This window comes from Anolis sagrei, chromosome 5, assembly GCF_037176765.1.
Source record: "Anolis sagrei isolate rAnoSag1 chromosome 5, rAnoSag1.mat, whole genome shotgun sequence".
Classification (NCBI taxonomy): domain Eukaryota; kingdom Metazoa; phylum Chordata; class Lepidosauria; order Squamata; family Dactyloidae; genus Anolis; species Anolis sagrei.
In genome coordinates this window covers 82490109-82514470 of record NC_090025.1, presented here as the reverse complement: position 1 = coordinate 82514470, position 24362 = coordinate 82490109, and the positions used below count along the sequence as shown (strand labels likewise).

At 41.8% G+C, this 24362-nt stretch overlaps 1 protein-coding gene across 1 annotated transcript in view; it reads right to left on the bottom strand.

The window, feature by feature from the left end:
* The window catches only part of LAMB4 (laminin subunit beta 4), a 104058-nt gene that overhangs the window by 829 nt on the left and 78867 nt on the right, over nt 1-24362 (bottom strand). The window contains exons 27-33 of the mRNA XM_067468481.1: nt 22157-22362; nt 17944-18147; nt 14795-14939; nt 13565-13772; nt 11270-11408; nt 10247-10414; nt 8190-8343 (exon numbers count right to left, since the gene is read on the bottom strand). Of these exons, the coding sequence (XP_067324582.1) occupies nt 8190-8343; nt 10247-10414; nt 11270-11408; nt 13565-13772; nt 14795-14939; nt 17944-18147; nt 22157-22362 (1224 nt within the window). The remainder of the gene's footprint in view (nt 1-8189; nt 8344-10246; nt 10415-11269; nt 11409-13564; nt 13773-14794; nt 14940-17943; nt 18148-22156; nt 22363-24362) is intronic.

The following is a 24362-nucleotide window of genomic DNA, read 5'->3' as shown; positions in this document are numbered from 1 at the left end:
TTGAATTTCTTGCACTGCTAGTTTGTATGAATCTATTTAAGCCATGCATTTGGCAACCAGGTAGCTTCCCCAGGTTGCAGTCATAGGTCCAGTAACCTGTCAATCATCAACAGAGCCTTTAGGCCCACCTCTTTCCCCAGGATTTTGGAGGGAAAGGAGGATTTTTGTTCAGTCTCACTGTTTGAAGCCTAACAGCAGGACATGTGGGATTCTCTTTCCCACCTGCACAAAAGCTTCATTTCTCACAGCTTTGGTGGGGGGAAAAGGAAAGGTTCCACAGCTTTTGCTGGGGGTTAAAGAAATAGATCCACAACTCTGCTGGGGAGTAAAGAAATAATTGGAAAATCTGTGGTTGCCGCATATGGTGGGGGAGCTCAAAATGGGAGTGGCCGCGTCCCTGTCATATGCAGCAACTGTATGAAAGCATTAAGGGTGACACTGTACAAGTATGGTAGAAGAAAATCCATTCATCAGAATTCGTGGACTTAAAGCGGTCCTGATGGTGAGATGAAGGGGCGCCTCACCGGGAAGGTGTTAGTGAAGGGCGGAGCACGCTGTGGCCATCTGGGGGCGCCCAGGGTATGGAAAAAAGATATAGGGTGGCTCTGGGCCCAGAAAAACACAACTCTTTTACCTGTCTGGCCTGCCCTTATATCCTATTATCGTACCTCCTCCTCTGCCTCTCAGATCTCACTACTGAAGACTGAAGTGAAGTGATGCAGGTGCACATGTGCGAGATCTGAGAGGCAGAGAAGGAGGTACAGTAATAGGAAAATTACCATATTGAAATCAAATCTGATATTTTTAAAAATTTTATTTGGTGTGCGTTGGAAGAGGGGTAGTCTTATACAGCAAATTTATCTCAAACTCTATATTTTAACTGGAAAAGTTGGGGGTCGTCTTATATGTCTAATAATAATAATAAACCTTCATTTATACCCCGCTAACATCTCCCGAAGGACTCGGTGCGGCTTACAAGAGGCCGAGGCCAAATACAACAGTAAAACAACAGCATAACAAATACAACAATAAACAAACTCATAAAACAAAGCAATAAACATTAAACAATATCAATAAACGTTAAACAATAACACCACAATACAGTTAAAATCTAAGGCCGGGCCAAATGTAATGATTAAAATTTAAAAAAATGCTGGACATGATCAAGTGAAATGGATGGGTTTTTGGAGATAAGTGCGGTATGCAATTAATCTTAAATCTCTAGTAAAGTGCATTTGGGACATGATGCTTGGAGTTTCCTAATCTGGGAAGGCACACTGGAACAACCACGTCTTCAAGCTCTTCCTAAAGACTGCCAACGTTGGGGCTTGTCTGATGTCCTTGGGGAGAGAGTTCCAGAGTCGGGGGGCCACCACAGAGAAGGCCCTGTCCCTCGTCCCCACCGATCGCGCTTGTGACACAGGTGGGATCGTGAGCAGGGCCTCTCTGGTTGATCGAAGAGATCGTGTGGTTTCATATACAGAGATGTGGTCACGCAGGTAGGCGGGTCCCAACCCATTTAGGGCTTTGTAGGTAAGTACCTGCACCTTGAATTGGGACCGGAAAATGAACAGCAGCCAATGGAGCTCCTTAAACAGGAGGGTTGACCTGTAAGGAGAACCAGTTAACAACCTGGCCACTGCCCGTTGGACCTATTGGAATTTCCGGGCTGTTTTCAAGGGCAGCCCCACATAGAGCGCATTACAGTAGTCCAATCTGGAGGTGACTAAGGCATGAATCACCCTGGTCAGATCCGCCTTCACGAGGTACAGTCGCAGTGTTATATGCCAGAATATACGGTACTTATGTTTATTGTAGATTTTTGCTTATTGTATCTTGTACAAGCTCTGAAATATATGCTTGGTATTGTTCTACTTTGGACCTGTGTGTCTTGTTAGAGTAGCAGGGGCTTCAGGGTTACAAACTGGCAGCCTTCCGCAGTATTAAGCAGGTTCTGGCAAGATGAAAAAACCGGAGGCACTTATGGCTACAAAGATGTCTCCCAACATTTTAATAACACATGCCCTGATTATGTTTTTAATACTTGTCACAGCCAACCTTTGTGCTATAGTTCTGTGAAGCAATTCTTGTGGAATAAGGTTGAACATTAGAAAGTTTCTTTCTTGGTTACTCCAGAATCTTTCAGCCACCCAGGTGAACATTTTTGGAACATGGATTTGTTGTACTCTGTATTTGCCAGGTAAAGGATGTTCAGGCTGTATTGTGTGGGCAAGGATTCACAAGACACATGTTTGTATGCATTGAGGGACTATTTTTTGCCCTTCTGTGTTGCGGAATGGCTGGCGGAAGGATCCGGCCCATTCCAGTAAGTGAGGCTGTCCCATTGGTTCTAAACTGTTTTTTTCTCCCACTCCCTATATTTCCAAAGCTTTGGGCAGGACAAAGGAGAGAGATTGGGGAACAGGGAGATGAAAGAACCTTACATATAACCCCCCAAAAGTGAAGAGATGAACAATTGGGTAATCTGGCAGAATTACAGTAAACCGTAGCTCAGATTTTTCAAAGCAAACCAAGGATCTTTGGTGAAATCTTCACTTAGAAAACAAGCCCCCTGGTTAGAGAACAATTAGTTAAATCGTGGGATTTTTTTTGGTCATGTCAGGACCGACTTGAGAAACTGCAAGTTGCTTCTGGTGTGAGAGAATTGGCCGTCTGCAAGGATGTTGCCCAGGGGACACCTGGATGTTTTTGATGTTTTATCATCCTTGTGGGAGGCTTCTCTCGTGTCCCTGAATGAGGAGCTGGAGCTGATAGAGGGAGCTCATCCATGCTCTTCCCAGATTTGAACCTGCGACCTGTCGGTCTTCAGTCCTGCCGGCACAGGGGTTTAACCCACTGCGCCACCACCAGGGGCTCTGAATTGTGCGAATGAGAAGCAGTTATTGTAAAGCAGATGGAAAGAAGGGAAATAAACTAATGACAAAGGTAAGGATGGTAAGAAATGACATGATTTAAATCCAATTATTATTGAATTCTTAAAATCCAAGGGTGTTTGCTGTAGTATTGACTATATATTATAACTAGCCGTCCCCTGCCACGCTTGCTGTAGCCCAGCCTGGTTATGTGGAAAATAAAGTAATGAGAAAGTTGGTTTCTAATATAGGTAATGTCTTTCTGCTTTTGGGTAAAATAGTATTTCTTGCTGTTTCTTTGTCAGTGTTGATATGGAGATTGTCTGGTTTGCCCACTCTGGAACATAGAATTGTCCATTTTTAGGGGTCCCTTTCAGCTCTATGATACTATATCTCTCTCTGTGTGTGAATCATATCTCTCTATATATATCTATGGCTGGATGGCTCTGTGTCAGGGGGGCTTTGTTGACGTTTTCTTGCCCTGGTGAAGGGAGTTGGACTGGATGGCCTTAAGTATTTTCTGTTGGTCATGGGGGTTCTGTGTGGGAAGTTTGCCCCAATTCTGACGTTGGTGGGGTTCAGAATGCTCTTTGACTGTAGGTGAACTATAAATCCCAGTAACTACAACTCCCAAATGTCAAGGTCTACTTCCCCCAAACACCATCTGTGTTCATATTTGGGCATATTGAATATTCGTGCCAAGTATGATCCAGATCCATCATTGCTTGAGTCCACAGCACTCTCTGGATGTAGGTGAACTACAACTCCCAAACACAAGGTCAATGCCCATCAATGCCCATGTTGGTCATGGGAGTCCTGTGTGCCACGTTTGGTTCAATTCCATCGCTGGTGGAATTCAGAATGCTCTTTGATTGTAGGTGAACTATAAATTCCAGCAACTACAACTCCCAAATGACAAAATCAATTTTTGAGTGATGGTCACTCCTTGGGTTAGTAGGTGTGTTATGTCCAAATTTAGTGTCAATTCGCCCAGTGGTTTTTGAGTTATGTTAATCCCACAAACAAACATTACATTTTTATTTATATAGATGCACATCTATAGGTACAAGGAGAAGAGTTGTTCTTGCGGATTTATCTGCAAAAGTGTGAAGCTCTCCTGAATCTGCTCTCCTTTGGCCACCTTCGACAGACCCATCTTTGAAGACCTGTGAGTTGGCACAGTAATGGCTAATTTGGATCTACAGTAGAGTCTCGCTTATCCAACCTTTGCTCATCCAACATTTTGTATTATCCAACTCAGTCTGCCTTCTGCCTGGATTCACAGCTGTTTCAATACATTGTGATATTTTGGTGCTAAATTCATAAATGCAGTAATTACTACATAACGTTACTGGGTATTGAACTGCTTTTTCTGTCAATTTGTTGCAAAACATGATGTTTTACTGCTTAATTTGTAAAATCATAACGTAATTTGACCCTCAATCCCTCCTTATTATCCAACGTTTTGGCTTATCCAACGTTCTGTCGGCCTGTTTATGTTGGATAAGCGAGTCTTTACTGTATTTGAATATATTACATTTCCAGTTTTCCCTTTGTTTTGTTTCGTTCTTCCTTTTGAAATATTGCATGGATAACTCTGTTCGGTGGAAGCGTCTTGAGAGCAAATGACCCTAGAGCTGCCTTAAGAAAGATGCCTGAACTCTGCATCTGTGGAAGGGTCTTGAGGGCCTATGATCCCAGAGAGAGTGATCACTTCAGAAAGGTGTCTTAACTCTGCACCAGAGGAAGGTTCTTGAGGACAAACTGCCCCAGAGAGAGTAGTTCCTTAAGCAAGGTGCCTTAACTCTGCATCAGTGGAAAAGCCTTGAGGGCAAAAAAAGGTGCCTTAACTCTGCTCTAGTGGAAGCTCCTTGGGAGTAAATGATGCCAAAGAGATTGGTGCCTTAAGAAAGGTGCCTTAACTCAGCTTTGGTGGAAGGGTCTTGAGGGCAAATATTCCCAGAGAGAGTGGGACATTAAGAAAGGTGCTGTAACCTTGGGAAGACTGACTTAACCACAGTAGTCCACACTCTGGTTACATCCCGTATAGACTACTGCAACGCTCTCTACGTGGGGTTGCCTTTGAAGACTGCTCGGAAGCTTCAAATGGTCCAACGCTCGGCAGCCAGGATGCTAACAGGGGCGGCACTCAGGGAGCATACAACTCCTCTGTTGCGCCAGCTCCACTGGCTGCCAGTTTGCTACCGGGCACAATTCAAAGTGCTGGCTTTAGCCTATAAAGCTCTAAATGGTTCTGGCCCTACTTACCTGTCCAAATGCATCTTCTCCTATGAACCAGTTAGGACATTAAGATCATCTGGGGAGGCCCTGCTCTCAGTCCCGCCTGCATCACAGGCACGCCTGGCAGGGAGGAGAGACAGGGCCTTCTCAGTGGTGGCCCCTCAGCTGTGGAACGCCCTTCCTACAGATATAAGATCGGCCCCCTCCTTATTGGCATTTCGGAGGAAAGTGAAGACCTGGTTGTTCAAACAGGCATTCGATTAAGCAGTGTAATTGAACATAGGAATGCAGAATAACGGATGATGAGATTGGATTCTGATTCTATTGATAAGACGCGAATGATTTCTTATATTGATGTTTAATTGTTATTATGCTATCGTTTTAATTGCCCCAATTGTTTTGTAATGTTTAGCATTGAATTTTGCTGTTGTTAACCGCTTTGAGTCGCCTAAGAGCTGAGAAAAGCGGTATATAAATGAAGTAAATAAATAAATAAATAAATAAATAAATAAACTCTGCATCAGTGGAAGGGTCTCGGGGCAAACCAACATCCGAGGGAGTGGCACCTTACGAAATCCTTAAGGAATCCAAGACATTGAAATTTTAGTAGAGAAAAATACAGAAAAATACCGTTTTACTCTTTACCTATAAAATGAGAATGTTTTGTGGGAGGATTTCCTTTCCATTGTTTTAAACAGTTGCGCTCTAATAACCCGATATTTACCCTCAGCCACAGAAGTCATGTCAGTAAGTACATTCATTCCTCTTGCTCTACATAGAAATGTATTCTTCTGTTTATTCCTATGGGACTCCTTTCCTATATTTTAAACTATTATGCTCTAATAACCTGATATTTACCCTCAGCCATAGAAGTCAAGTCGGTAAGTCCATTTCATGCTCTACATAGATATGTATTCTTCTTTTTATTTCTATGGGATTCCTTTCCTATATTTTAAACTATTGTGCCCTAATAACCTGACATTTACTCTCAGCCACGGAAGTTGTGTTGGTAAGTCCATTTCATTCCTCTTGCTCTACATAGAAATGCATTCTTCTGTTTATTTCTATAGGATTTGTTTCCTATATTTTAAACTATTATGCTCTAATAACCTGATATTTACCCTCAGCCACAGAAGTCAAGTCGGTAAGTCCATTCCATTCTGCTTTCTCTACATAGGAATGTATTCTTCTGTTTAATTCTATGGGATTCCTTTCCAATATTTTAAACTATTGTGCCCTAATAACCTGACATTTACCCTCAGCCACAGAAGTCGTGTCGGTAAGTCAATATATTCTTCTGTTTATTTCTATGGGATTCCTTTCCTATATTTTAAACTATTATGATCTAATAACCTGATATTTACCCTTGGCCACAGAAGTCATGTCAGTAGGTACATTTCATTCTGCTTCCTCTACATAGAAATGTCTTATTTTGTTTATTTCTATAGGATTCCTTTCCTATATTCTAAACTATTGTGCTCTAATAACGTGATATTTACCCTTGGCCACAGAAGTCATGTCAGTAGGTACATTTTATTCCTCTACATAGAAATGTATTTTCCTATTTGTTTCTATGGGGTGCATTTCCTATGTCTCAAACAGTTGTATTCTAATAACCTGATATTTATTCTCAGCCACAGAAGTCATGTGAGTAAGTACATTTCATTCCTCTTGTTCTACATAGAAATATATTCTTCTGTTTATTTCTATGGGATTTCTTTTCTATGTTTTAAACAGCTGTGCTGTAATAACCTGATATTTGCCCTCAGCCACGGAAGTCATGCTTTGATGGAAGGGTCTTGAGGGCCTTAAACTTGCTCTAGTAGGAAGTTCTTCAAGGTAAAGGACCCCAGAGAGAGTGGTTCCTTAAGAAAGATGCCTTAACTGTGCTCTAGTGGAAAGTTCTTGAGTGCCAACGACATAAGAGAGAGTGGTGCCTTAAGAAAGGTGTCTTAACTATGTTCGGTGGAAGGGTTTTGAGAGCAAATCGCCTTAGAGAGAGAACCACCTTAAGAAAGGTTTTCTTTTCCTGGGAGAACACATTTGTGTTCTCTCAGGTTTTGCTTTTCCCCTTGTCGCATTGCCAGAAAAAAAGCAAAAGACGCTGGCGGTTGGCGCTCCTGGTTTCCAGGATGGGGTTCAAGTCCCTGCGGCGTCCTTGCTGACTTCCCAATGCGACTAGGATGTCTTTTTCCAGGGGATCCAATATCAAGGTGGTGTATGAACCTGATCCAGCATTTAGTTCGAACTGCCATATAATCCAGACTGAATGGTATTGAGCTAGATGGCCTTTGGGGGTCTCTTTGAGCCCTAGTAACGTATGGACTTTGGCACGGATTTCTGTCCTCACTTCCACCCAAAAACCTGGGCTTTCCTGGAGGACGTGGCTACATGCCATCCCAATTGTAATGCAGCCATTCTGAAGCCCCCCAAATTTTCCCCTAAAAAGTAAAAAAGTAAAAAAAATCCACACCTGGCTGCCATAACATTCCTCCTCTGGGGAGGGGGAAAATTTCTCCTCCTCCCATCCCCATCTTCTGGTGGGTCATTTCCTCACACCAGGAGGGCATGAGGAGGAATATTATGGCAGCCAGGTAAGTTTTTTTTTTTACTTTTTAGGGGAAAATTTGGGCTGAGGAGGAGGAAGTAGGTGCTCTCTCAGTTTTTCTTGCTCCTGGAGCCCAAAAAACTGATATGACTGTATGGATTGGACCCGGGGATCCACATAGGGCCACACCGAATAAAACTTGGATCTTACCATAAGATCTGGATCTTACCAGGTATTTGATTAATTCTGAACAAACCAGGGAACCTCCAGTAAAACCAAGACAGGTCCCACTTTTTTGGGCCTGTCTGGATAGGCTCTATAGAATACTGTTAAAGGGAAAACAGTGGGCAAGGGATGGGATAGGAAAGAAATAAACCTTTGTCAGAAGCAGCAGATTCCTTTTTCTCCTGCATTACAATTCCAACACACACCACCAATATCTGTCCTGAGACAGTGTAACGTTCCCACTGAAACAAATATTAATATGATACAAGGAATTATCTTATTGTTGGGGAAGAAATGTTTACCTGCTATTCTTTTAATCTTCTCTTCCGTTTCTTTAGCCAGATCCTCTGCCTCCCTTCTCAACTGGTTCATTTTCTCTAAAGTTGTCAAAGGAAGGCCTTTCGTTTTGAGTTTTTCTTGCAAATTGACATATTCTTTTTTAAGATCAGCAAAATCCTGCAACATCAAAAAAATATATGAAAATATTTCCCAATGAATTATCTCAGCATTTCTTAACCTGGGGGTCGGGAACCCTGGGGGGTCGTGAGGGAGTGTCAGAGGGGTCATCAAAGACCATCAGAAAACTCAACATTTTCTGTTGGTCATAGGGGTTCGGTGTGGGAAGTTTGGTCCAATTCTATCACTGGTGGGTTCAGAATGCTCTTTGATTGTAGGTGAACTATAAATCCCAACAACTACAACCCCTAAATGTCAATGTCTATTTTCCCCAAACTCCACCAGTTTGGTCCAGATCTATCATTGTTTGAGTCCATAGTACTCACTGGATGCAGGTGAACTATAATTCCAAAACCCAAGGTCAATGTCCACCTAACCCTTCCAGGCTTTTCTGTTGGTCATGGGAGTTCTGTGTGCCAAGTTTGGTTCAATTCCATCTTTGGTGGAGTTCAGAATGCTCTTTGATTGCTGTTGTTCATTCGTTCAGTTGTTTCTGACTCTTCGTGAGCTCATGGACCAGCCTACGCTGTTAGAGACCCTAAATTGGGTCTTCTTAGGTCCACGTCACGGGAGCACGAAAGGAAGGAGACAGTCCCAATGAAAGATAAAAAAAACCCCCAAGGTTTTATTTTTAATTTCTTCATGAAGAAGATGGACAGCCAGGCAACATACACAGATGTTACCCTTCAAGTGACTGCCGTGCCCCCTTGGCTTTTGACTACCAAATATATAACCTCAAGTAAACAAGAACATTTTTTGTCATGGAAAGTACTCCCTTTCCAGCCCCCTCTCTTGACCTTTTGATGGAAAGTATCTTCTTGTACATGCGGCCTCTGTGCTTAAAAAAAACAACCTTTGAAGTTAACCACAAGCATCCTGTGTAAGAAAGTACCTTCTTGTACTTAAAAACATTTTCTTCCATATTGCTCTTTTTAAGTCAGAGAAAGGGTATGTCTCTCTTTTGCTGTTAATTTCATTCAAAGCCCCTTCCTTAATTTCACTCAGAGACCCTTGAAGCCTCCTTCAACGCCAGAGCTCCCTCTTGGTCGTCACCTCCCCCAGGTCCTACAAGGTCAATCCAGTCACTTCAAGGATCCCATCCATCCATCTTGCTCTTGGTCGGCCCCTCTTCCTTTTTCCTTCCATTTTCTCCAGCATAATTGTCTTCTCCAAGCTTTCCTTTCTTCTCATGATGTGGCCAAAGTACTTCGTCTTTGTCTCTAATATCCTACCCTCCAATGAGCAGTCGGGCTTTATTTCCTGAAGTATTGATTGTAGGTTAACTATAACTCCCAGCAACTACAACTCCCAAATAACAAAATCAACCCCCCCCCCAACCCCACCAGTATTCAAATTCAGGCATATGGGGTATTTGTGCCAAATTTGGTCCAGTGAATGAAAATACATCCTGCATATCAGATATTTACATTACAATTCCCGACAATAGCAAAATTACAGTTATACAGTAGGAACAAAAATAATTTTAGTGCAACATGAGGAACTGTTTTAAGGGATCTTGGCATTAGGAAGGTTGAGAACCACTGAGTTATCTGATAATAGAACTTGAGTCTCTTACTTTGTTTAATTATCCTGTTTGGTCATCACATTCCTAGCAAAAAAAAATGCATTTACTAAGACCCCCGGGGTACTAGATCAAACTAATCGGATTATATAAATAGGTCTTTCACACAGCTAATTTATATTCTGGTTTGGTTTAAGTGTATCTACACAGAAATGCATTAGAAGCCCACAGAAGCATGGAATCCATGCCATCCTTTCCAACAGCAAAATAATCTTAGTCTCTGTAATAATCAATGGAAACAACTTGAAGGCACATGACAACAACACATTTCCATATTTTTAATTAGAAGTACTCGTTTTCTTCTTTTCAAAGATGTTTCACCTTATTAGTTTCTGTAGCCTGATTCATTGCTTCTGATCCTGCATTTGTTATGTTTTTCCCATTTATCTGCAGTTTAGTCTTTAAAGAGATAATTTCATCTTCTAGCTCTGATTGTTTTTCTGAAAAGTTTTGTAATTCAGCATCAGTCCTTTTTGTTTGGTTCCCAACCTGCAGAAGAAAATCACCATCAGATTTGTAAATATTACTAAAATATTGATGAAACAAAGACAGTACAGGGTAGATTCAGACTTCAGTAGGCTCTTGCCTTTCCCAGCAGGTTCAGGCAAAAGCAAATTGTTCCAGGTTCTCATTGCTTGTATGGTTTTCTGAGACAAAAAAATATGGGTCTGATGCAAAATAAGCCAATGGGATTTTGGCCTGTATCAAGAGGAGCATAGTGTCTAGATCTAGGGAAGTCATGCTACCCCTCTATTCCGCTTTGGTTAGACCACACCTGGAATATTTTGACCAATTCTGGGCACCACAATTCAAGAGAGATATTGACAGGCTGGAATGTGTCCAGAGGAGGGCGACTAAAATGATCAAGGGTCTGGAGAACAAACCCTATGAGGAGCGGCTTAAGGAGCTGGGCATGTTTAGCCTGAAGAAGAGAAGGCTGAGAGGAGATATGATAGTCATGTATAAATATGTGAGAGGAAGCCACAGGGAGGAGGGAGCAAACTTGTTTTCTGCTTCCTTGGAGACTAGGATGCAGAACAATGGCTTCAAACTACAAGAGAGGAGATTCCATCTGAACATGAGGAAGAACTTCCTGACTGTGAGAACCATTCAGCAGTGGAACTCTCTGCCCCGGAGTGTGGTGGAGGCTCCTTCTTTGGAAGCTTTTAAACAGAGGCTGGATGGCCATCTGTCGGGGGTTATTTGAATGCAATATTATTGCTTCTTGGCAGGGGGTTGGACTTCCAACTCTTTAATTCTATGATTCTATGATTCTGTGTTATTGTTTGCACAAATGCAGGCTTTCAAAATGTCTCGGATTAATTGCAAAACATGTAAAAATACCTCTGAGATGATTGCTTTAGTTTCTTCTATTTTTCCATTTAACTTTGCAAGGTCATTTTTCGTTTGCTCTTGAATATTTTCCATTTCTTCTAAGTTTCTTATCAATTCATCAGGTGTTAAAAGAGTCTTTGTTACATTCCTAAGTGTAAAAAAATTCCATATATTCAGAAACATACAAGAAACCAAAACAAGATAATTATAATGATGACTATAATGAGTTCTGTTATAGAACTCCAGTATGTTGATGACAATGTCATCTGTGCGCATTCAGAAGAAGATCTACAAGCCACTCTAAACCTTTCTCAGAAGCATATGAGAAGCTCAACCTGTCATTGAACATCGAGAAAACCAAAGTACAGTTCCAGCAGTCACCAGCCAATTTCTCTCCAATGCCAGAGAAACAGCTTAATGGTGTAACATTAGAAAATGTTAGACTACCTTGGCAGTCACCTCTCCACAAAAGTCAACATCAACACCGAAATACAACACCGTCTGAGCTCTGCTAGTGGAGCAATTTTCCAAATGAAGCAGAGAGTGTTTGAGGACCAGGACCTTCGTAGGGATACCAAGGTGCTTGTTTATAAAGCTATTGTCCTCCTAACCCTGCTATATGCCTGCGAGACATGGACTCTCTATACAGACATCACATTCAACTCCAGGAACGATTCCATCAGCGCTGCCTCCGGAAAATTCTGCAAATCTCTTGGGAAGACAGGCTGGAAGAAGCAAAGACCACCAGCATTGAAGCGATGGTCCTCTGCCATCAACTCCGCTGGACCGACCATGTTGTCCGGATGCCCGAACACCGTCTCCCAAAACAGTTTCTCTACTCCGAACCCAAGAACAGAAAACGGAATGTTGGTGGACAGAAAAAGAGATTTAAAGATGGGCTCAAAGCCAACCTTAAAAACTCTGGCATAGACACTGAAAACTGAAAAGCCCTGGCCCTTGATCGCTCCAGCTGGAGGTCAGCTGTGACCAGCAGTGCTGCAGAATTTGAAGAGGCATGAATGGAGGCTGAAAGAGAGAAACGTGCCAAGAGGAAGGCACGTCAAGCCAACCCCTACTGAGACCGCCTTCCACCTGGAAACCAATGCCCTCACTGTGGGAGAAGATGCAGGTCAAGAATAGGGCTCCACAGCCACCTACGGATCCACAAGAATACTGATCATGGAAGACTATCCTACTCGTCCAATGAGGGATCGCCTAAGTATGACTGAAAATCCACCCTTGTGACAAAGGTAGGAGAAAATATCAAGGCATGTGAGTCAGTGCGGTGTAATGGTTTGAGCATTGGTCTAGGACTCAGTTGGGCAAGTCTCAGGCCCCATCTACTCTGTTATATAAAATCCAGATTATCTGCTTTGAAATGGATTATATGGCAGTGTAGAGTAGACTCATATAATCCCTCTGAAAGCAGATAGTATGAATTGCTAATCTGAATTATATGGCTGTGTAGATCCAGCCTTAGGACCCTTCCAGATAGACCTTTCATCCACAACATGTTTCACTTTAATCAGAGGTGTCCAAAGCAAATGAACATGGAGTAAACCAGATTTTACCAGTTTAGGTAAAGGTAAAGGTTGTCTCCTAACATTAAGTCCAGTCATGTCTGACTCTGGGGTGTGGTGCTCATCTCCATTTCTAAGCCGAAGAGCCGGCATTGTCAATAGATACCTCCAAGGTCATGTGGCCGGCATGACTGCATGGAGCGCCGTTACATTCCCGACGGAGCGGTACCTATTGATCTACTCACATTTGCATGTTTTTGAAATTAAACGCCTTAACAAATCTGGGCACTACTGAAAGTCTTGGGTTTGTTGAGGTGGTGGGCCTGTGGGGACTGACTATTGGGACTGCTTCCGCAGTTTCGGGGTCAGTCCCCACAGCCATACTGCTTCTTTGGGCTCCAAAAAGTCCCCCACTTGTGCCCCAAAACTTACCTGAGAGGCCTTGCTGGCAACAAAGGTCTCTCCCTACAATCTTCTTTGCTTGAGAAAATGGCACGTCAGGAGGTGGGGGTGGAGAAGGGATTATTTTAACCCATTTCCACCCATGTTTTAGCTATGTCTGAAAGGGCCCTTAGTCTCAAGAGAAGGTAATGGCAAACTCCCTCTGAATAAATCTCACCCAGAAAACCTCATGATAGGGTCACTAAATGACTCGAAGGCACAAAAACAACAATGATCAACAATAATTTCCATTGTACTCCATAGCATAAATGAAAACATAAATTTCCATGATTTAAGGATTATTTGCATATTACAGACAGAACTGAGAAATGATGGCACTTACTCAGCTTTTTGTGCTTTTACCAGAAGATTCTCCACCTCTTCCACATGCTTATTTAACTCATCCATATATGTTGTAGAGTCATCACATTGTGTCATCAGGCTCTTGAATGTATTAAGCGTATTTGTTAACTCATGGGATGTCACTGGCAAGCTGATGCCCAGAACATAATTGGCTACCTTCTCTATGTCTTCTGGAGGGGCACTTCCCTCTTGGAAAAGTGAGGAAAAAGATGTGTGAGTTGCCCGCCATCTCTGATAACCATGCAGGGTTATTAACTTTACAGAACAACTGGATTTCTCATGAGATAGCTAATGTTATCACAGTTTTGGTTATTTTTCTCATTGCAATCCACAATTGGAGTACATATGGTTGGCAAAAATTTCTGTTTTGTATTCTGTTTACAATAAAAAATACTACAAACCCCATTTATTTATTTATTTATTTATTTATTTATTTACTTACTGTATTTGTATACCGCCTTTCTCAGCCTTGTAGGTGACTCAAGGCGGTTAACAGGGCAAAATTCAATTCTTACAATGTCATAGTAAAAGGTAAAGATTTTCCCCTGACATGAAGTCCAATCACAATGTCATAAATACAAGTAAAAACATAACATATAATAAATCAATAACTAAACAAATCAATAGAATATATATATTGTCATAGTGTCTCCTTGCTAAAAACGTTGTCCGGACTCATTGTCTAGTCGTTCCATTTTCCTGTATCCGTTACTCTGCATTTGCAAACGCTTGTTCAAAAAGCAATGTATTGACTTTTTTCCAGAATGTTAAAAGGGAGGTGGCCAATCTAATATCTATAGGAAGGGCATTCCACAGCCGAGGGGCCACCACCAAGAAGGCCCTGTCTCTCGTCTCCACCAAACATACTTGTGACGAAGGTGATAACGAGAGCAGGGCCTCCCTAGATGATCTTAAGGTCCTAGATGGTTCATAAGGGGAGATGCGTTCGGACATGTAAGTTGGGCCAGAACCATTTAGGGCTTTATAGACTAAAGCCAGCACTTTGAAATGTGCCCAGAAGCCAACTGTGTGTGTGTGTGTGTGTGTATATATATATATTGGTTTGAAATGATATATCTGCAATTTTAATATTCAAAATTGCTAAGGATTTTCCTAAATATGTATTAAAAAAGATTCCTCCAACTCGTTCTATAAACATCCACTTGTGTAAGGATGGAAGAATCAAAGAAGAGTCTTAAAGTGAATTTACCTAAAAGAAAATTCTTCAGTCTTTTAATGAGCAATTTGGTGTTTTCTCCTTCCATTTCTATTTGATTTTTACTTTCTTCCAGATCGCCGTTTAGCTGTAAGGTTTTCTTCTTGGTATCCTCAGTCATTCTTCTGATACTTTCAATCTATAGGCATAAAATGATCTGAGTTTTAATAATAATAATAATAATAATAATAATAATAATAATACTTTATTTATACTCCGCTACAATCTCCCCAAAGGGACTCGGGGCGACTTACATGAGGCCAAGCCTGTCAAATACAAATACAACAGTACATCAACAAAGCAAGCAAGCAAATAAAACAATATAAATAATATAGCTAAACATAAAATCAATAGTACACAAAAGATTTAAAACACTATGGCAGGGTCAGATGTAATAGATTAAAAGTTTAAAACCCTGGGCATGTACAGAGTAGGGTATGTCTAGGCATGGGGGTTTTAGAGAGTGATGTAGGGAGATCAATCCAAAGGATAGATAAAGTGCTTCAGAGAACATATAGAAGGAAATCGGTCAGATTGGGCATTATTTCCTTTATTCAGGGAAGGCACACTGGAACAGCCACATTTTCAAGCTCCTCCTAAAGACTGCCAAAGTGGAGGCTTGCCTGATGTCCTTGGGGAGTGAGTTCCAGAGTTGGGGGCCACCATAGAGAAGGCCCTCTCCCTCGTCCCCACCAATCACGCCTGCAAAGAGGGTGGGAGTGAGAGCAGGGCCTCTCCAGATGATCGAAGAGATTGCGTGGGTTGGTAAACAGAAATGCGGTCACGCAGGTAGACGGGTCCCAAACCATTCAGGGCTTTGTAGGTAAGAACCTGCACCTTGAATTGGGACTGGAAGATGAACGACAGCCAATGGAGCTCCTTAAACAGGGGGGTAGACCGCTCCCTGTAAGTTGCTCCAGTTAGTAACTAGTGGCGCAGTGGGTTAAACCCATGTGCTGGCAGGACTGAAGACCGACAGGTCACAGGTTCGAATCCGGGGAGAGGTGGATGAGCTCTCTCTATCAGCTCCAGCTTCTCATGTGAGGACATGAGAGAAGTCTCCCACAAGGATGATAAAAACATCCAATCATCCGGGCGTCCCCTGGGCAACGTCCTTGCAGACGGCCAATTCTCTCATACCAGAAGCGACTTGCAGTTTCTCAAGTCGCTCCTGACATGATTTAAAAAAAAAAACCCTGGCTGCCTCCCGTTGGACCAATTGAAATTTCCGAGCTGTCTTCAAGGGCAGCCCCACGCAGAGTGCATTGCAGTAATCCAATCTGGAGGTGACTAAGGCGTGGACCAACATGGCCAGATCCGACTTCACGAGGTACAGTCGCAGCTGGCGCATGAGTTTTAATTGTGCGAAGGCCCTCCCAGCCACCGCCGACGCCTGTTGATAGTAATTATTTCATCATCTCCCCATTACCACAAAACCTCTATTGATTTCCAAATTCAGGTGGAGCCTAAATTCTAGCCATAAACCAGATTTGGAAAAACAAGATGGACAAATTTAAATCTAGGGCGGATCTAGACAGCCCCTTTATTGAGGAAACTTCTGCAATAAAAAGGGGGCTGTCCAGATGACGTTCTGGACAATCCCCAATTAATTTGTCACAAACCAGGAAAACCCTGGTTTGTGGTGTATTAATTAGGGTGCTTCCAGACAGGCAGTTATCCCAGGACCATCCATGTTTTAAAAATGCGGGTGTTCCTGGGGGCCTATCCACACCAACCTCAGAAAGTCTTTCCCTAGACTTAGGAAATGATAATAAAGTACGTGGATTCATTCTTAGGCAATAGTAATAGTAGTAGTAGTAGTAGTAGTAGTAGTAATAATAATAATAATACTTTATTTATACCCCGCTACCATCTCCCCAAGGGACTTGGTGCGGCTTACATGAGGCCGAGCCCATAATACAACAATACAAACAATTAAAATCAATAAACAAAACCAGTAAAACAATAACATAAGCATTAACAGTAGGACAACACACTTTAAAATCTGTAGGTAGGCTGAAGGTAATTAAAATTTTTAAAAATAATGCTGGACATGGGCAAAAAGTGATGGGGCGTTTGTGGAAACATACAAGCAGACCTAAAACAATATAAAGTGCTTTGGAGGAGAAAGTGCTATGGGATCATTATTCTGGGAAGGCACACTTGAACAACCACATCTTCAAGCTCCTCCTAAAGACTGCCAGAGTTGGGGTAAGCCTGATGTCCTTAGGAAGTGAGTTCCAGAGTCGAGGGGCCACCACCGAAAAGGCTCTCTCTCTCGTCCCCACCAATCACACTTGCGATACAGGTGGGAGCATGAGCAGGGCCTCTCCAGATGATCGAAGAGATTGTGTGGGTTCGTATACTGAGATGCGGTCACGCAGGTAGGCGGGTCCCAAATCATTCAGGGCTTTGTAGGTGAGAACCTGCACCTTGAATTGGGTCTGAAAAATGAATGGCAGCCAGTGGAGCTCCTTAAACAGGAGGGTTGACTGCTCCCTGTAAGGAGCCCCGGTTAAAGTTTCCTAATGTCCTAAATAGAACCAGAATTCCAATCTACCTCGTATGTTTTAATATTCAAAATAATTACAAATGAACAGCTCTCGTAACTCTAAATTGAGTCTAAGGTAAGAGTTGAATTTGGTAAACCTTGATCTCGCTAGCAGTGGTTCCCAACCATTTTTTGACTAGGGACCACTTTGACCAGGGACCACTCTCCAACATTAGTTCCAAAAGAGATACAAACCAGTTTTTATTCAACTTTAGATTTGGTTTGGGATGCTGATTCAGAAAATTCCATTGGATAGACCACATCAGCTCTAGTTTCTGATACAGAACATCTGCCATGGTCAGCAACAGGGAAGGAGTAGCAGGCGTGCAAAAGGAGTGGACATAAAATAAAATAAAATACATAAAGAGGAAGGAGGCTTGCAGGCCAGATTTTCATCCTTGCAGCTCACTGGTGGTTTGTGGCCCACAGGTTAAGAACCACTGCTTACTGGGTGCTCACTACTAAGTCTCCATTTTGGCATTCCTTTTGTGAAATAGGGTTATACAGATTTATCCTGAAAATAAGATACTTCCCGGAGAGCAAGGATGTTATATATGCAACAAAACTATATTGAAGCACGCAATTACAATACCTTATTGTCAAATCCTTGCCTCTGATTGGTCAAGTTATGTAATAATATTGCTGCTTGGCTGGCTTTTCCAATGGCATTTGTTGAAAGAGGGAGGGCTCCATTACAGCCTGGACCACCACAGTGTTTTTGCCCTTGCTGATCTCGGCATAAGGCTCCCCCACAACCTTCCACAACACAGGGCAAGTTTTCTGATACGCCACATATCTGCATAAAAATTTTTATAGAGTAAAGGAATCAATCACATCAATTCACTCTCAACAAGAGATTCCCCCCAGGCACTTCCAGGCCATTGAATGCAAATCAAGGTGATCAGTTGAAACATTACCCTGGTCATTCCACAGATATATAAACCCATTTTTCCTACTTCCAACAGACCTCACTACCTCTGAGGATGCTTGCCATAGATGCAGGCGAAACGTCAGGAGAAAAATTGCCTCCAGAACATGGCCATATAGCCCGGAAAAACCTACAACAACCCAGTAAAGGAATTGTCTGTGTTGCCCCACTCATATAAACCAGGGAAGAGAAAGAATAGGACCTGGCATGGATCAAAAGTATTGAGATATAGCCGGAATTAAAAAGCAAAGTAACCTCTGAGTGGAAATAAAATGTTGCTGCCATTGCCAGCACAGGAAACTGATATTGAGTACTCTGGGGCAACATAAATGTTGTCCAGGTATTATCTTTCAAACCATGCAAACTCTGGCAAAAAAACAGCACACATCAGCAACATTTACACGGGAGGAGCTGTCGGTCTGACTCCAACTTCTAGTTGTTAGCAGGGATGTGAATTGTGTAATCCTCCAGAAGTTGTTTGGCGGACTCCCAGCATCTACTGCCATTGGTTCTACTGGTTAAGGCTGCTGAAATTGCAATTCAGCAGCATTTGGCAAACACCCGTGGTGAATGGACAATAATTTCATTTTGGTACATTCTTAATTGGAATTTGCAAAATATACAAAATTCTAACATAAAAGAAAAGGAAACTGACTGATTGCCCTTGTATAATTGCTTTCAATGGGACTTGCTTTCACGACATTGTGTACTGTCAATTTTGTTTGTGATCATGCAATCCAGGAAATTGCCATGTTGCATTGTTATCAAGAAATCATACCTCTTCACAATATGAATTATATAAAATATATGAATTATCTGTGGATATACAGACAGCACATTGGATTTTTCTCTTTGCCTGCAAAGTAACCTTTCATGAATCTCACTGAAATGTTGCATCACCACACCTTGTACTCCAAGGAACAATGCCCCAAACTGAATTAAGTGATTAACATTGTTAATCACTTAACAATGTTCACACACCCCTGACAACAGAGCAAACCAGAGGCCACAGAAGATGCCTTTTTTGTCCTCTTCCTGGGAACTTGCCTCTGGGAATTATCCATTGTATGTAACTGCACCTTTTGGGCATCGGCCAGCACCTCCTTTGTCAAGCTGGCACTGGACCATCAGGACACATTGTCAGGTATCATGTTCTGCAGTGTTGTTGGTGGTAGGCCTAGCAGTTGGTGATGGAAGGGTTAATATAAGTCTTAGTACTAAAGGGTTGAGTAATAAGTAAGAGTTCATGGGTGAAAGCAATTAAAGGTGGAGGTATGAAAGAGGTAGGTTGCAGCTGGGTGTTTCTGGATATAAGGAGCTAGCCTTGGGACTGATCTTCGGGAGAAAGTATTTGTCTTATTTTGGTGGTAGACGCTGCTGGTTTCCCCCCAGGTTTGTGCATTTTCGGTATCTTGACCTGTCTCCTGTACTCTTGGAACATTGAATCTCTGGACTGACTTTTGACTACGGTATAGACTTTTGATTCCTGGACTTTGCTCATTGAACTCTCGGTGTTTTACCGCTGGACTGGACCTTTTGACTACAGTTTTATCTTGGACCTGCAACAGTGTTTGCTGTCAGTTTTTGTTTTGTATTCTGTGGCTGAGTGCTATCTTTATGTTTTATGTTTTGGACTACAATACAATACAATACAATAAGCCTTTATTGGCATAACATGGCAGAGAGTATAAAAAATAGTACACATAATAAAAAAGGGCTTCTCGTTTGCTACACATTCAGTTTGCAGACTTCATTCAGGAATCTTGCCACTGAAAGGCAGCAGCTAAAGTCCTGGCAATTTAAAAGCAAAATCACTTTGTCAGAATCGCTGCGGTTCTTCAGTGAGTCTAAAACTTGTGTTAGCAGACTGGATCTTAGCTCCTGGTAGAGTGGACAGTGCAGGAGAATATGCGGTATGGAGTCTAGCTGTCCTGTGCTGCAGAGGCAGACCCTCTTGTCGCTCGGGAGGCCATTGAGTCTTCCTCTATGGAGCGGCGATGGCATGATGTTAAATCTAGCCAGCATGTAGGCTCTTCTGTAAGAGGGGTTGGTGAGCTCTGTGATGTAAAAGGCTGGATTTCCCTGTGTGTATGGAATTGCCAAGTTAATAGGTGAGCAGGATTTGTTTGCCAAGCTCAAATGTTTTGGACTATTAAAGCAACCAGACAGTAAGTGCTGATTTAATTAAATTGTTTGGTTCACCTCTGCCGGAATAATGGCAGAGCCCTGGCATTGTGACCCACATTAACTTTTCCTCAAACTGCATTCGAGCCAGATGCACCAAGTTTCTGAGAAGGACTCACAATAGACACAAAACTGAGACAATTTATTAAATTTCCCACTGTGCAGAAGTTATTGATACTGTGTATATGTTTAACTGTTATAATATATTTGTTTGGTAACAGTAGCTGAAGCTAGAGCTAACTGGTTGTATCCACAGTGGTGTTGCCATGGAGACCAGGCAGGAGAGAGAGAAGTGGGCAGAGCCTAGCAAGAAAATGTTATCTGCGTTTTTGAAAAGAAGCAGTTCAGTTTAGGAGTTGGGAGTTAGGAGTTCGGAGTTAGCAGTTGAGAGAGGATAGTGGAGAGTGAAGAAGCAGTGTATGTGAATAGCCAGAGGTTTCTTCAGTCTAGGAAGGCTGAAGGGGGAAACCTAGTTAGTTCCATTAGTCAGAGAGGACTAAGGGAAGCTAGTTTAGATCACTAGTTAGGATAGAACTAGAGATCTAGGATTTGATCAAGAAGGATCAAATTAGAAGGCTATTCACCTCAGGAAACATTGTTATTAAAGTGTTTCACTACAGTAAAAGACAATTGCAAGTTGTGTCATCGAGAAGAGTGAACTGTATTGCAAACCAAGTTACATTCCAAGTTCTATAAGTTATTCAAAGCAATTCCAAGTTATTTAACAGCCTGCAACCATATGCTTTGTACAAAATAAACTTATTAACTTTTGTTGAAGACCGTGTCATCTCCATTTATCTGCGTCTGGGGAGCCAGTTCTCATCGGCAATACCTCACGTTGGTGGCAGTTACCTTAATTACATCCATAACCATTCACACCTGTATAATTGGTGGCAGAATTATAGAACAGTCTATATAATTGGTGACAGTGGGTGGGTTCTTTAAAGTTAAAAACCCTATACCCTGTCTGTTGTTGGAATTGCAGCACCTTAGCAATTGGCACAATTGTACAACTGGTGCGTGCAGACTTCGCAAATTGGTGGCAGTAATTTTACACACCTTCCCAAATCTTACACCCACTTCATCTCTGGTTGGCCCAGAAGCAGACCCACACCTCCCCTAATGAGGCTGTGGATCCTAGCCAGCACCTTCCAAGACCAATGGGAAGTCAGCACGGCAATTTTAAATTTTTCTGTACTACTATAAATAACTCCCCCCTTCCCCTCCCGTTTACTACTATAAATAACTCATGTGTTCACAGTTGGGGAATGGCAGTACTTTGAGCACTCGCTCTGCTGGTATCATCTTTAGCCACTGAGAATTAAAGACTTCTGCTTTTGCCTTCTACTTATCTGTGACCTGATTTGGCATTTTGAAAGTAGCTGGGGCACTCCGGGTTTCTGAACCCACAATTTAGTGGAACTGAAATCACTTAACAGCATGAGAATGGTTACAATGAAGCATATCTGAATGGACATATATGAAAGTTTACCAGGCTTTCCAAAGGAGTCAGCATCCTATTTCTCAGGGCAATTTGAACCATGAAAAAAATAAAATGCACATACCCGTATATGAATCCTGCCGGAATTGCTACTATTGTATCACACATTACTATTCGTGAATTAGATGGTGGCAATGTTTCTTTACATTGGCCCATAAAGATATAATATATTGAACTAATTAATAATCTTACCTTCTCATTTAGATTCTCAATATCTGAAGTTGTGAACATCTTCACTTGATTCAACGCAATACTTCCTTTTGTGGCCAAATCTTCCATCATTGTAAGTATACTGCTCTGGGTTTTCGCTCCATCTGTTAAGGCAGACTTTGCTCTGTTGATTCTCTCTCCAGCAGACAACATTATTCGATAATAATTCCTTATTTTCTTGAGCAAATCTGAATTAAATAGCACAGTCATTTAAAGGAAACAGTGGGTAACATACATCAAATAAAGGAACTGTGAATGGGATAGAGATCTCTAAGTAGCACTTTCTTATGTGCGACATTTCAGGATTGCTTGAAAGTGGTCTTGAAGCTGGTTTGTCTATGCAGTACAGTTACATACCTTGGATGCTATAGTTTTATAAGATATTTTGCCTTTTCTGCCAAAGAGTTGGTAGTACCCAGCGAACTACAACTCCAATGATTCCACATCACTGAGCTATGCCAGTTAAAATGGTGTCAAACTGCACTAATTCTACAATGTAGGCACACCCTTAGTGAAGGATTACACCTCAATTTTCAGTTTGCTTCTTGTATTGAACAGCTTTTGGTTGTTTTGATATCTATATTGTAATTTCTCTATGGTCTGTAAGCTTACTGATCTGAATTGTACTGTCTTCACTGCTTTGTGAATTCCTGACGAACAAATCTTTCACTATGGGTAATGGAAGCTGTTCAATATGGCTTGGAATCAAGTTCCTAGTGGAAAGACATTCCCCATGCCGCCTTTAAAAGTTAAATAGTAAACCCCCTCTTTGAACAACAACAACAACAACAACATGATACTAGGATTTAAAGATCAAACTGCTCACGCTCCTGCCTCCCCCACAGGTGTGATTGGTGGGGACGAGGGAGAGGGCCTACTCGGTGGTGGCCCCCTGACTCTGGAACACACTTCCAAAGGATATCAGGCATGCCCCAACATTGGTAGTCTTTAAGAGGAGCCTGAAAATGTGGCTATTCCAGTGTGCCTTCCTGGAATAAAGGAACAACTCCCAGCAAAATGTCCTTACAAATGCACTTTATCCATTTGGTTGCGTTGGACTGTACCCCTCACTTTTTAAAACCCTCACTTTTTAAAAACCTTCCTACAAGATATATCCTATCTTGTCATAAAGGTAAAGGTAAAGGTCGTCCCCTGACATTAAGTCCAGTCATGTCTGACTCTGGGGTGTGGTGCTCATCTCCATTTCTAAGCCGAAGAGCCAGCGTTGTCCATAGACACCTCCAAGGTCATGTGGCCGGCATGACTGCATGGAGCGCCGTTATCTTGTCATACCCAGCGTTATTTTTTAAATTTTAAATCATTACATCTGGCTTGGCCATAAGATTTTAAATTCTCTGTGCTATTGTTTATGTGATTTATATTATTTTGTATTGCTTTGTATTGTTGTTATTGCTTTTCTGTTGTGATGTGTTGTTGGGCTAGGCCTCATGTACGCCGCTCCAAGTCCCTTGGGGAGATGGTGGCGGGGTATAAATAAAGTTATTATTATTATTATTATTATTATTATTATTATTATTAAACTGCAAAGACTCTGGCCCAAGCCAATAAAGGTGGACCCAGTGGTGATGCCTAAAGACTTTGGCCAGCACTTAAAAATAATCAGTGCTGACAAAATCACTATCAGTCAGCTGCAAAAGGCCATCGATTCGCAGATACATCACATAATCCTAGACCAGTGATGGGCAACCTTTTGAGCTTGGTGTGTCAAAATTTGCCAAAAACCTGAGCATAACTTGGGTGGGGTGTCAACTTCGAGAATCCCCCCCCCCCATAATTTTGCAATATTTATAGTTTCAATAAGAAAAATATATATTCCATGCTGAGTTATGGAGTGAACAATGCTCAAACGTGCAGATGTTAAATTTGTAGAGCCTTTTACAAGTTTAAGGATGGAATTAGATTGACTCTTATAAGGTGTACTTCTTTGTATGTGGCCGTGTGTCATCAAAAATAGCCATGCGTGTCAGTGCTGACACACGTGTCATAGGTTCACCATCACGGTCCTAGACACTTTGGAAGTGTCTGATGTGTGACCCAACACAAAAGTCAGCATAGTTATCTTGTATGCTGTGTACTAATCTTGTTGTGTATCTAATAATAATAATAATAATAATAATAATAATAATAATAATTTCATCAGCTGATGAAACCATGGATCATATCCTCA